At 43.5% G+C, this 14,812-nt stretch overlaps 1 protein-coding gene across 4 annotated transcripts in view; it reads right to left on the bottom strand.

The window, feature by feature from the left end:
- The window catches only part of TPM4 (tropomyosin 4), a 111,165-nt gene that overhangs the window by 19,218 nt on the left and 77,135 nt on the right, over window positions 1-14,812 (bottom strand). For all 4 annotated transcript variants that reach the window (XM_073596194.1, XM_073596205.1, XM_073596213.1 and 1 more), the window contains one exon: window positions 2,718-2,851. In XM_073596194.1, coding sequence (XP_073452295.1) covers window positions 2,718-2,851 — 134 coding nt within the window. The remainder of the gene's footprint in view (window positions 1-2,717; window positions 2,852-14,812) is intronic.

Raw genomic sequence — 14,812 nt, 5'->3', positions numbered from 1 at the left:
TGCAGAACTCTGACCATTGCGAACCTAATCCACTGATCACTGGTGCAATGCTTTCCAGGCTCTTTCTGGAAAAAAATAAATAAATACACATTTTTTTTGTTTGCAAATATGTGCATTTACTATTTTTTTCTAAAAAAGGTGAATGTATCCTTTATTCTGCGGCGTTGTGATGTGCTAGGTCTCAAGTTCTCTTTTTTCTTATTGCAGAGGGATCTTTCTTTGGGTGCCCACATTGCTGTTGTCCCGCAGCGGGGTCTTTTCAGTATCCAGAAAACTACAGTGGCATAGTGACATCACAGCATAAGAACCAGTCAACAGAGATAAACTGCATTAGTGAATTACAAGCCTTCACTACTAGAGGTGCTAGCAAAGGACAAGGATTGTGGAAGGCAATTAAAAAACAGCCTTGGTTTTTTTTTTTTTAAAAGGGTGGAGAGTGTTGATATTTGCCCAGACATTGTCTAAGCTGAACCTCTTACCCTTACAACAAACATGCTAGAATAGGATCCAATGAGATGGTGGTCTCAGGGCCATCTTTTCGCATGGGCCCAGAGACCCCAACCAAGCATCATTCACAGCCCTCAAAAAAAAAAAAAAAAAAAAGAGAGTGTGGGCTGCCTGGGGGCTGCGAGCACCACGGGCAGCCTGGGTTTGTCGGAGCGATCGTAGGGGAAGGGAGAGGAGAGCTGCCGCCGCCTGATCAGAGCGTGGGGAACATAACCGCTTTCATTTCAATAGCTGTGTGTTCCCTGCTATGCACAGTCATATACAGCCCCTCCCCCTTGTCCAGGCACTTTGATAGACAGATCACCCGTCCCAGGATTGGACAAGCGATGTGTCTATCAAAGTGCCGGACAAGGGGGAGGGGAACACACAGCTATTGAAATGAAAGCTATGTTCCCGGCACTCTGATCAACCAGGCGGCGGCTCTCCTCTCCATTCCCCTACACAGGTAGGCTGCATTGGGGACACATGGCTGCATTGGCGGACACATGGCTGCACTGGCGGACACAGATAAAGTTGTTAATATCTATTTTTAGAACGTAATTCTGCATAAAACATTTAAGTGTCATTTCATGAGATAATTTATGAGGGTGTGTTTAGGGGTGTGATTAGGGGTGTGGCATGGTAGGGGTTGGGCGGGGTAACTAGTGGCGAGTAACCCTTGAGGCCTGGCTAGTAGCTCAGGACTTGAAACTTTGAGCCCTGATCATTCAGATGTCACAAAGTTCGCTGCTGCATTGTGCCAGTGCTCAATAGTGTCACCAGGGTGGGGCCTGAGGGGGCCACGTCCCCCCCAAATTTTACTGTGTGCCCCTCAAGTTAAGTACTGTACTGTCTTGTTTGTATAACCAAAACAATGGCCGCCAACTGGCGCCGCGGCTGTCCGAGTTTCCGCCCGCTGAATCACGACTCACTATTGACTGACTGTCAGTCTGTCAGGTGATGTCGCATGAGACGGCCACCGATGTTGCTTATGGGAGTTGTAGTCTGCGGCGGCAGCTGCATGCTCAAGCTCCCTGCTCCCGGGGGGTGGAGTCAGTCACTCTGAGGAGAGCAGAGCAGCCAGCCTACCACGTGCTACAACTCCAATCGCCGGCCTCCAGGATCCCTGAATATTAGTGCGCTTTTCTCCTGCAAACAACTTCCTGGTCACAGCAGCCTCCTTCTCCATCCCAATCCCCACTATTGGTTTAATACTTTGATAGGATGCTCCATAAATTTTTGCAATCCGACTTTACTGTTTTTATACAGTTTTAGATTGATCAAAACCATGTAATTATGAGGGCCTACGTAAACAAACCAATCAATCAATCTGTATCAAACATGCCCTATATAGATCTATAGTTAGTAGGTCTGAACTAGATTGTGCTCAGATTATAATTTGTATGGTTATTCCGGTCCTGGGGCACTGTTTTTTTTCTTTTTTATATTTCACAGGTCCTAGGGTACTGTTTTTTTATTACCTTTGCCAGCTCCTTGTTTAAACTGCCTTATTGATAATTTGCATTTTTATTCTCATGCGTGATTGTGTAGACAGGGCCCCAGTGCACTGTATTGCCCAGGGGCCTATAATGCTCTTAAGATGGCGCTGGGTGGTCTCCCAACACTGAAAAAAAAAAAAAAAAAGGCTCATCTGTTGATCTAGCCCACAGTAATCAGTCAACTGTTAGCTTTAAATGTAAGCCTATATTAGCAGACTGCCTGCAAACAGTAAAAGTCACTTGTTTCTGCATTAGTTTTCACTGTGTAAAACTCTAGTGCAGAAAAGGAAAGGTCTACAAATTTGTTCAGCTGTTAGGTGATGTTGATTTTTGTTATTTACACAGCACCAGCAAATTCAGCAAAGCTTCAATAAGTAAACGGTCTTTGAAAAGTAGTCTCTGCGAAAAGAACACTACTGTCCTTACCACAGTCACAACACTCAAACGCAGTAAGGTGGAATTATATTAACTTTCTAGAAAGTTTTTGAACAATCAGAAAGAGAACTTGCAAGCTGCATGCACAACAGTGTTTCATGGAGGATCTAGTCCCTGGACTCCAGGTCTACAAGGTCATAGTGCTGAGCACTGTGCTTAATTTTCCTGGCTACCATTTAATTGTGATGATAGCATTTTATAAGCACTTTGGCGTTGCTTGCTAGAAACAAGAATAGTATCACACACACACACGCCTAGACTAGAAATAAGTATTAAAATAAAGTATTTTATAAATACCTCTCACTCTCATCAGCTGCCTTTTCTGCTTCTTCCAGTTTCTGTAAAGCTGTTGCTAGACGTTCCTGAGCTCTATCCAATTCTTCTTCTACAAGCTGGATTCGACGATTCAAAGCAGCAACTTCTCCTTCAGCCTGAAATACAGAAAAAAAGAAAGCATGAATATATACTTTCAACATTTTAATCACATACCTAAAATATTTATATTATTCAATGTAAAAAATGAAAAACAAGTTAAATGCACCTCAAATTTTTCTTTGGGGAAGGAAGGGGTGGTTCATTGATCAATCTATTGTGACCAAACGCCACCAAACTTCCAAGGGCAATTTCTGCAACTAAGTTAAAACAAAGATAGTACAGAAGTAAAATTTGGACACCTATAAGGACAGCTGTGGGAGCATCTAAGACTGGAGAAGAATTTCTCTCTTAGCATAGTACAAAAAAAAAAAAAAATTAATATCATTAGCTGAGTGGGATGAGGCATAGTTCATCTTCGTGCACACCTAGCAGCACCAAAAATGTAGCAATCTAGAGTTAATCACAGAAGATACTCAACCAAGACACTTGTCTGTGGGAGGCACGCCCAGAACATGTGCATGAATGACAGTTTCTATTTTACATCTATGACACAAGGGGTGTATTTCGGGGTAATTTCCATGTAGCCTCTGTGCGGCGAAGTATACCCTGTGCAGGAACTTGGTTTGAATCAGCTTATACTACAGGTCTGGAGCATCTCCCCAGAGAGCCCGCTTGATCCTCATTCGTCTAGATCAGGTATGTCTGTCAACCAAGATCAGAAGCAAATTAGTTTGGGGGAGTCAAAGCAAAGCAGACATAAGTAAAAAGAATAGAGATGTTCCATGAGGCCACTAATTATCAACACCTGCTCCACTGGGTTTGCCTGGAGGGTAATTAGTTGGGGAGATTTAGACTGTGCTGCATGGTACAGTTGAAGGCACTGAAACAACATCTGACTGGGTGAATCATATTTAAGTTCAGGGTCCTGAAAGGTTAGAATGGCCTTATTGTGTATAAAGGTGCTATAATGTTACACCACATCATGACCACCATTGAGGGTAAGGTATTGATCAAAAGCACGGCAGGTTAGGACTGCCCCTTAATGGCTTAAGGTGAGACCACTGATTAGGCTTGAGAAGTTTGTGTATTTTCCATGCTCTAAGGGCAATTTTCGTAAGTGAAGGTATGGTGGAATATGCCTTGATGCCTCTAAAGACCAGATTGCTAGGTGTTGGGATAGAGCCCAAAAGAGTGGCCTCCAACTGCACAAACCGCTATATTACCATCATCGGAATTGAAGCCCTATAGAAAAGATGGACTGGTGAGTGCAAGACCATATGTCTACATGGGCAGGTGAACGGTGCTCTTCTGGGTGGGCTCAAAATTAAGTTGGAGATACATTACATTAATCTTATGAAAGATCTTTTTAGGGATCCACACCTGCCATGGTATAAAGACATAAAAGATGGAGAAGCAAATACAATTTTTGTCAAATGAATTCATCCCATAAATGCACGGGAGTTCTATCCATGAGAAGCACATGGTTTTTAGCTGCTTCATGAATGGGGTAAGATTTAAAGCAAGAAAGTACAGCACTATTCACATTTACTTCTAGATATTTAAAAATGCTCCCTCCCTCAACGATGCCATATTGCCTAAGTTCAAAGGAAACAGGATGAATATAGACTGGTTAACTACTATACATGAGAAGATCCAACAGTATTAACTAAATCTAGGGTGGCTTAAGAGAGGTTCCTGCATTCTTTAAATAGAAAAAGGAGTCATAAGCATGAAGTGACAATCGTTCCTCTAGCCGAAGTCACTCTATAGTGGGGAGGGGTGCAGGAGAGGGGGCACCCTTGCCAAAACCTCTCTAAGATTAACGTAACAAAGAATGCAGAAAGAATGCCATTAGTACAAATTCCTACCTAGTGTACAAATATTGCAGCCAATTTATAAACTTTAGTCCGAACACAAATTTATATGAGGTAATGTACACAACTTCCTTGCACTGCCCACAGGTAGGTCACACTCCAATTAGTTAAATGCCTTCTTTGCATCAAGGGAGCCAACATCCCTAGTCCTTGTGTTGGTGTGAAAGGTGGTTAGAGTGCCAGACAGAGTTTGATCCATGTAAATTAGATGGTCAAGGTTTGACTAAAGTTGTTAGGCAAGAATTTTATTGCTACACTGTTTCCCCGAAAATAAGCCCTACTGTGCTTTTTGGGGAGGGCTGCAATATAAGCCCTACCCCAAAAATAAGCCCTAGTTTGGAAGGGTTGTGTTGTGTGGTCTAGACTGTGTATGTTTCTGTGGTGAATACCTTCGTTGCAGCGCTGCTCAGCTGATCCCCCGCTGCTCTCCTCCTCTTCGGCCAGCGGGGGATCTTGGGCCCCCCTCCCTCTGCAGTGCTCGGAGCAGGAAAAGACCATTCAGGCGGTACATGGAAGTGGCGAGCAACGCTCAGTTGCTTCCCCGCTGCTCTCCTTCTGCCAGCTGTCAGTGGGGGATCTCTGGCCCCCCTTCCTCTGCAGTGCTCGGAGCATGGAAGATCGATCAGGCGGGTCACAGAAGCGCAGAGGTAGGCGCTGTAGGAAGGTACGGTGCACACTTCACATTGTAAAGGCCTGATTTTACAGGCACTTTTAACTCCGTTCCACTGACCACTGGGGATTTCTGACAGGCAGGGAGGGAGATGGGGAGAAAAGACGGCACATGACAAGCCCTACCTCGAAAATAAGCCCTACTGGGTCTTTTGTTGAAAAAATTAATATAAGACCCAGGCTTATTTTCAGGGAAACATGGTAGTAACTTCGCCTCTATGTTTAGTAGGCAAATTGGTCAATATAAAGCACAATTGTCTAGTTCTTTACCCAGCTTGGGCACCAGCACAATCACTGCCGCAGACATTGACCCATGAAAAAAACCTTGGGAATTGAACAGCTGGAGCATAGATGTGAAGATCTACATATTGGGAATAAAATTCAGTGGGCAGGCTGTCTACACCAGGGATCTTACCCACCTGCCCAGACAAGATATAACCTTGAACCTTTCCCAGGTTTATATTAGGAATTAGTTGAGCCTGCTGTTGTGTAAGGGAGGACAGTTGTGTAAGTAGACCTCCATCTGGTAGACAGGGTAATCTCAGTAAAACAGTAAAGCCTAGCACACACTGCTATTTTTTTTTTTCAATCAACCCATCAGGCTGACCAAAAAAAATAAAAAATAAAAAAACTGCCAGCTCAGGTCAGAACCGCTGTACTAATAAATCCAATGTCAGTACAGCGATCTCCCCTGCTGTTCTATTGTGTTCTGATAGGGTGAGAGCCCATCCCCCCCCCCCCTCCGCCAGAACACTCTGGTAAGCCATTGGCTGAGAGCGCCTTAGGGAGCTGGTCGACAGACCTTTTTCAGTCATACCCCCTTGAATGCCAAGCTGCTGCTAACAAAGCAAACAGAATATTGGCATGCATTAAAAAGGGGATTAATTCCACAGATAAAACGATAATTCTCCCACTCTACAAGACTCTGGTCCAGCCGCACCTGGAGTATGCTGTCCATTTCTGGGCACCAGCCCTCAGTAAGGATGTACTGGAAATGGAGCGAGTACAAAGAAGGGCAACAAAGCTAATAAAGGGTCTGGAGGATATTAGTTATGAGGAAAGGTTGCGAGCACTGAACTTATTCTCTCTGGAGAAGAGACGCTTGAGAGGGGATATGATTTCAATTTACAAATACCATACTGGTGACCCCACAATAGGGATAAAACCTTTTTGCAGAAGGGAGTTTAACAAGACACGTGGCCACTCATTAAAATTAGAAGAAAAGAGGTTTAACCTTAAACTATGTAGAGGGTTCTTTACTGTAAGAGCGGCAAGGATGTGGAATTCCCTTCCACAGGCGGTGGTCTCAGCAGGGGGCATTGATAGTTTCAAGAAACTATTAGATAATCACCTGAATGACCGCAACATACAGGGATATACAATGTAATACTGACATATAATCACACACATAGGTTGGACTTGATGGACTTGTGTCTTTTTTTCAACCTCGCCTACTATGTAACTATATGTAACAGCTGGCTTCTGACGGACCGGCTTCTGTAAAAAATGGGCCAAATGTCAGCTGGTTCAATAGAAACCAGTAGACATTTGGCCCGTTTGTACAGCAGCCAGTCCATCAGAAGCCAGCCATTCAAAGGGGAATGACTGAAAAAAGGTCTGCCGCCCAACACTAGGCCCGTGTGTATGGGGCTTGAAGATATAGATAGTATTATGTGATTTTTTTTTTACTTTGCTGAATAAATGATGTAATATAATTATACGCCATCATGTTAAGACATGACAACATGCATGTTAATGCATCAACTGCATTTAGATTTGTCTGATGAAAGAAAGAGGGCTCAGGTCCTGAATGGTCATGTTCTCATCCATGAAAAAGTAAACAGACATAAAATAAAAAGCAGGAATTCCCGAATGTGCTTTGTATTGTTGAATTTACTCCACTTCTGCTCCTCTGCTGGATTAAACAAAGAGCTGTGTTCCTGAGGTGTAATGAAGAAGATTACACACAGTGTAGAACATAAGTGGTAAAACATTTTAATTTATGAAACGAGAATGAAATAAGTGTGAGAAACTGAGTAGACGAGTACAGCTGACGAAAAGATAAGTGCTCTACATCATGGGAACTCCACCTTTTTCCTTTATACATTGTGGGTTCAGTGTGTGAGGGATTTTCCTTATAAGGTAAAAGGCAGTATGGGAAGGCCGGGAACAGGAAAATGCCTGGCATGCTTGCAGAGACTAGTCGTAAGAGGCTGCTCTATGCGATTCCTGCTAATAGCATGAAATGCTCATCTCTGGAAAGCATTACAGATTTTGTCTGGCTTCTAACTGATGATAGAACGTTTCATTTCCAACCGGCTTTACAAGTTCATACTTTGACAACGAAGTATGTGAGAAATAGCGCTCTACAGAGGCAGCAGTTAACATGTCTTGGGAGAGGGGACTCCCGGAGCCAACATATGTGTTGTCTATATGGAAATCAAGGAACATATCTTCATTGGCTGTTAAATTTTACACAAATGCTCAAAGACAAAAGTATTCAAAATGCTTACCTCAATATATTTTATAGAATTACCTATGAAAATGCTTTTAACCAGTTGCTTACTGGGCACTTAAACCCCCCTTCCTGCCCAGGCCAATTTTTAGCTTTAAGCACTTTGAATGACAATTGAGCAGTCATGCTACACTGTACTCATTTTTTTTTATCCCGCACAAATAGAGCTTTCTTTTGGTGGTATTTATTCACCACTGGGCTTTTTGCTAAACAAAAAACACGGTTTTCATAGTTTGTTATAAAATTTTGCAAACAGGTCATTTTTCTCCTTGATGTTGCTGATGAGGCTGCACTGATGGGTGGCACTGCTTAGCAGTACTGATATGCACTGGTATGTGGCACTGCTTAGCAGCAGTGGGTCTGGAGTGTGTGGGACCGATGTCCCGTTTACTCCAGACAGTAATCGGCTGTTTTTTTTTTTTCTCCTACAGCTGTCAGCGTGAGGAAAGAAAAAAAAAAAAAGTGGATTACCGGCTCTGTTTACATCACGTGATAAGCATCTTACTCTGATCTGTGATCAGCCGAGTCTAAGGCCCCTTTCACACGGGACGGATCCGTGTTGATCCGCCCCATGTTTATCCGCTGCTCAGCGGGGATCGCTCCACTTTCCCCAGCTGAGCAGGCAGATGACAGAGCGGGACCCGCACACTGTGCAGGGACCGCCCTGTCAGATCTCCGCTCTCTCCTATGGGGGATCGGAGGAACACGGACCGTCTGTCCGTGTTCCTCCGATCCGCTCTGCAGACGGATAGAAAAATAGGATTTTCTTCCGTCCGCAGAATCGGACGAGAGCGGAGGCGGACGACATCGGGTGTTAGCGGATGTACATCCGCTGACACCCGCTATCCCATAGGGATGCATGTATGTCCGTATTTCATCCGAAAACGGATGGATGAAATATGGACATACTGTCCGCATGTGTGAAAGGGGCCTTACTGACTCGCTGATCACAGAACGAGCTCCGCCCGGCCCCCGCCGGCAGATCATACACAGAAGGACGTACATGGAAGCCCCCCAGGCAATTTACGTCTGCGCTGTAGCCATCTTTTGCCTATAGAGTGGGCAGGAAGAGGTTAAAAGAACTCTTTGGACATTGCATGACCTCTTCTAGCCATTTTATGATACAAGCAGAACAGAGCCTTTGTTAGCGCATTTAAGGCAATAGTTCAATATTGCAAATTATATTAATGGATTTCAGTCTTTAAAGTCGGCCATACACGGTTTAAACCTCCACCGGTTCAGCAGGAACCGGCCAAGATTCGAACCATTAATGGGCAAGCTGAATGTACTAAGTTGATCGATCAACTTGGGTACAACCAGCCTGCTGGAAACAGCCGCTAGCGAGAATCACTGTCTTCTGATGGGGACAGCTTCCCCCGCCTGCCCCCACCAGGAGAAGACAATTGCTCGGCATTGGGATTCCCCTGTCCACGCTGTCTGTATTAATGGGGGAATCAAGTGACTTTCTTTCCTGTAACCTGTATTTGCAGGAAAGAAATTGACTTCGTGTATGGCTGGCCCAACAGGTTTCACAGCTGCTTAGATCAGTGTTTCTCAACCTTGTTTTTTAGTTAAGGCACCCTTTAAAATTATGGACTCAGTCTTGAGGCTCCCCATTATAAAATGTAAAGCCTATTAAATAGTTTAACATAATGCAGCAACATCCACACAACTAGGAGACCCAACATTAGAGGTGCAAACTGGTACTGACTAGATTTCCCATGTTTCTCTTCTTTCTCCATCACTCAGCTAATGTGACCCCAAAGCTGATGGAGAGAGGCAGGGGAGGGTCAAACAAGATTGCTATACAGGTGACCGACATCCTCCTTGTCAACTGATGATGTCATTGGTCGTTAGGAGGTTGGAAGCTAAAAAGGTTATAACGGTGCACAATAAAAACCCGTAGCTTTGTGTAACTAAAAGGCAGGCTTCATACACACTCACCGCCTTGTATACAATTTTTGGGCAATCTTTAGGCAGCTTTCCAAGGCCCCCCTGAAAAAACTTCAAGGCACCCCGGCTGAAAAAAGGCAGGCTTAAAATGATTTTACACACATATGATAGGAGGAGGTTTACATTAAATTGTTAGGATCCTTTCACATGAGTGGCTAATTAGATCCATCTAGGAAAATCAGTCTAGAAAAAAAAAAAAAAAAAAAAAAAGCATACAGAAAGTTTTATTTTCTGCAGCTTCAGATCAGAGGTAAAAGGATGTAAACAGACAGACATTAATTTACATTATCTCACAAAAGTGAGTACACCCCTCACATTTTTGTAAATATTTTATTATATAATTTCATGTGACAACACTAAAGAAATGACACTTTGCTACAATGTAAAGTAGTGAGTGTACAGCTTGTATAACAGTGTAAATTTGCTGTCCCCTCAAAATAACTCAACACACAGCCATTAATGTCTAAACCGCTGGCAACAAAAGTGACTACATCCCCAAGTGAAAAATGTCCAAACTGGGCCCAAAGTGTCAATATTGTGTGGCCACCATTATTTTCCAGCATCGCCTTAACCCTCTTGGGCATGGAGTTCACCGGAGCTTCACAGGTTGCCACTGGAGTCCTCTTCCACTCCTCCATGATGACATCACGGAGCTGGTGTATGTTAGAGACCTTGCGCTCCTCCACCTTCTGTTTGAGGATGCCCCACAGATGCTCAATAGGGTTTAGGTCTGGAGACATGCTTGGCCAGTCCATCACCTTTACCCTCAGCTTCTTTAACAAGGAAGTGGTCATCTTGGGAGGTATGTTTGGGGTTATGTTGGAATACTGCCCTGCGGCCCAGTCTCATGCTCTGTTTCAGTATGTCACAGTACATGTTGGCATTCATGGTTCCCTCAATGAATTGTAGCTCCCCAGTGCCGGCAGCACTCATACAGCCCCAGACCATGACACTCCCACCACCATGCTTGACTGTAGGGAAGACACATTTGTCTGTACTCCTTACCTGGTTGCCGCCACACACGCTTAACACCAACTGAACCAAATAAGTTTATTTTGGTCTCATCAGACCACAGGGCATGTTCCAGTAATCCATGTCCTTAGTCTGCTTGTCTTCAGCAAACTGTTTGCGGGATTTCTTGTGCATCATCTTTAGAAGAGGCTTCCTTCTGGGACGACAGCCATGCAAACGAATTTGATGCAGTGTGTGGCGTATGGTCTGAGCACTGACAGGCTGACCCCCCAGCCCTTCAGCAAAGATGGCAGCACTCATACGTCTATTTCCCAAATTCAACCTCTGGATATGACGCTGGGCACGTGCACTCAACTTCTTTGGTCGACCATGGCGAGACCTGTTCTAAGTGGAGCCTGTCCTGTTAAACTGCTGTATGGTCTTGGCCAACGTGCTGCAGCTCAGTTTCAGGGTCTTGGTAATCTTATTATAGTCTAGGCCATCTTTATGTAGAACAACAATTCTTTTTTTCAGATCCTCAGAGAGCTCTTTGCCATGAGGTGCCATGTTGAACTTCCAGTGACCAGTAAGAGAGTGAGAGCGATAAAACCAAATTTAACACACCTGTTCCCCGTTCACACCTGAGACCTTGTAACACTAACGAGTCACATGACACTGGGGAGGGAAAATGGCTTATTGGGCCCAATTTGGACATTTTCACCTAGGGGTGTACTCACTTTTGTTGCCAGCGGTTTAAACATTAATGGTTGTGTGATGAGTTATTTTGAGGGGACAGCAAACATACATCATTATACAAGCTGTACACTCACTACTTTACATTGTAGCAAATTGTAATTTCTTCAGCGTTGTCACATGAAAAGATATAATATTACAAAAATGTGAGGTGTGTACTCACTTTTGTGAGATACTGTATATTCACCTGCTCATAGACTCAACATGGGTCTATGGGGACAGTCAGGCAGTTTACAGAAACAGTGCTTCATCCGACAAATAATTTTTTTTGTATACAGGGTAGTAGGGGAGAACATACAGAATTTTTTGTTTTTATAAAACGGTCACCTGTACTATAATGTTTTTGGCATCCTTAAAGTCAATCTGTCAATAAACAATTGTGCATAACGTAGTATCACAGGGCAACAATAGAAAACAGAACATGGCAAAAAACAAAAAAAAAAAAAAAAAACGGAAAAAAAAACGAAAAAAACTTATAAAAAAAAGGGACTTCCATATTTTCACCTACCCGTCCCCCTCCATCCCGTTTTTTGATAAATTTTTTGCCTAAGTGAAAATGACATGTTCCGCTCCCCAGCAGCCAGATCAGGTTTCCAAGGAGGCATCAGCTTACAGACAGTAGCTGGAGGAAGGAGGAGGGTGGACCTAACAGTGCATTATCAGGGGCCGGCTGCAAGAACCCAGAGGAGATAGCTGGCTCCTAATAACAGAAAGGAAGATGGCAGATCACACTAGATTGCATGGGTACACATACATGTTATTTGAGCATAAGCAAGGGAAAACGATTTAGAGGGGTTTAAAAGCAACCCCCCCCCCCCCGGGGTCAAGATAGTCTTTAAAGGACTGATTAGGACATATACGCACAGTATATATGGTATGGCTCCAAAGGATCAGACTTTTATCATTTTAATTTTATTTACTTTACATCATCCTGAAATACGGCCACATTAATTTGTTTGAGAAAAATTTTGGACTACAAAACAATGAAAGTTCTTAAAATATTGCCTTAAAAATTCTCTTTTTAAGGCCATTGTTGGGTATATTTTCTTCTAGAACCAAAACACTCAGTATGTAGCTTATGAGATCTGATATGGAAACAGTCATTTACTACCTGTATTTAGTGCAATACTGCAATTCATTTTAAGTGGTTGTAAACCCTTGCAGACCACTTTTACCTACAGGTAAGCCTATAATAAGGCTTACCTGTAGGTACTGGAAATATCTCTTAAAACTTTTTAGGAGATATTTACCATATACGCTTGCGCCGACGTCATAAGCGCATGCTCAATATAGAAAGGGCACGATCGCGCCGTTTCTATAGCGCCCATGATTACCGGCTCCCGTGGCCCCGGAAGGAAGAGGGGGGGAAGGTGGACGCTTCCACCAGCGGGGACATTGCAGGCTTCGTTTGCAGGTAAGTGGCACATAATGGGCTAGTATGCGATGCATACTAGCCCATTATGCGTTTTTTTTTTTTTTTCTTTAAAGGGGAAGAAAGAGGAAGTAAAACCCATCAGGGTTTACTTCCTATTTAAATAAAATAAAATGATGTGACAGGTGCCATTAAGGAAAGAAGGAATGGAAGCACACATAGAAAGTAGAATCTGCCTCCAGACTAGTACTTTTCACTACAATTTCTCAAAGATTTCTGGGGATAAATTGGTATGAGGTCATTTAGCGACACTGACAAAGTGCGTATCAGGGTATTTGTCAATCCAGTAAAAGAGCTGAACAGCCAGCAAGACAATCTGTGGGAAGATCTGTACAGCTGACCTACAGCACATTTACAACAGGAAAAGGAGTGCCTGCAGGATACTATGGTTATATCCTAAGCCTTCAAATCAAAGCCTGTTGCTCATTTCCAGTCAAAGTGATTGTTCACAAAGAAGTCAGGGGAGGCATCCATATATGAGCAATACTCCCCTATAAACCACTCAGACAGTAACGTAAATAATTTCCAATACATAACTTGTTAGCTCTACTCCAATTCAACCTTCCACTTAATACTAAAAAACAGATACCCAATTTGTTACACTGATGGAAAGTGGTTAAGAGTTTACACACACACACACACACACACACACACACACACACACACACACACACACACACACACACACACACCTGTCAGTGGGAGAATGTCAGGGCTGGGCTCAGCCCTTCCTTCTCAAAGCTGGCCGCTCAGCTGTGGGCTAATTGCCAGTTCCTTTCTCTCCACACTGACTCACCTGTTGGCGATATCCTGCTTGTCAGTCCTGCCTACTTCCAGCTCAGATGATCTCTGCCTTCACCTTGGTCACATCTCTAGAGATGCTCTCCTGTGTTCCTGTTAAAGACTTGCTTGGCTGACATTCCTTCTGGCTTCAGATCCTGCTTGCTATTCTACTACGCTCATTTCTGGCTCCCTGACGTTTTGGCTTGTCTGACTATCCGTTCTGGTTCTTGAACTCTGGATATGTTTTGACCACGTTTACTCTGTTAACCTTTTTTTTATTATTAAGCAAGTGCGATTTAAATGTACTTCTGCCTCAGTCTGATTCATGATTTCTGACAGAGAACCTTAAAGTGGAACTAAACCCTCCTATCCCTTTTCAGCCATGAAAGCTGCCATCTTAGCTTTTGTATGATCAGCGACTGCCCTGGTGCTGCACGTGATCAGTTATGATTCCAGCTATTTGATGGTTTGACAGTTTGGTTGAGAGTACAAACAAATGTGATAGTTAACATTCCTGGTATGCCGAGAACGTAGCGTTTTTTTGAAACCATTGACTTGATGGGTTTGGTTCCGCTTTAACACCAGCTATATACATATATGTGCCAGTCAGCTCCTGTCAACAACCATGAATCAGACTGAGACAGAAGTACAGTTAAATCACACTTGTTTAATAATAATAAAAAAAAAAAAAAAAAAATAAAAAAAAAAAAAAAAAAGGTAAACAGAGTAATAGTAGTCAGACAAGCCAAAACGTCAGGAAGCCAGAGATGAGCGTAGTAGAACAGCAAGCAGGATCTGGAGCCAGAAGGAATGTCAGCCAAGCAAGTCTTTAACAGGAACACAGGAGAGCGTCTCTAGAGATGTAACCAAGGCGAAGGCAGAGATTATCTGGGCTGGGCGGCTTAAGTTGGCAGGACTGACGAGCAGGATATCATCAACAGGTGAGTCAGGGTGGAGAGATAGGAGCTGGCAAATAGTCGACAGTTGAGCGGCCTGCTTTGAGAAGGAAGGGCTGAGCCCAGCCCTGACAGCCCCACTGTTCTGTGCTGGGAGTGGGCTCTCAGTTATGGCACCCCATTAAGTATTC

This window comes from Aquarana catesbeiana, linkage group LG01 (assembly GCF_042186555.1).
Source record: "Aquarana catesbeiana isolate 2022-GZ linkage group LG01, ASM4218655v1, whole genome shotgun sequence".
In the NCBI taxonomy this organism is placed as follows: domain Eukaryota; kingdom Metazoa; phylum Chordata; class Amphibia; order Anura; family Ranidae; genus Aquarana; species Aquarana catesbeiana.
The sequence above is the reverse complement of the archived record's forward strand: the minus strand, read 5'-3'. Positions and strand labels throughout refer to the sequence as shown.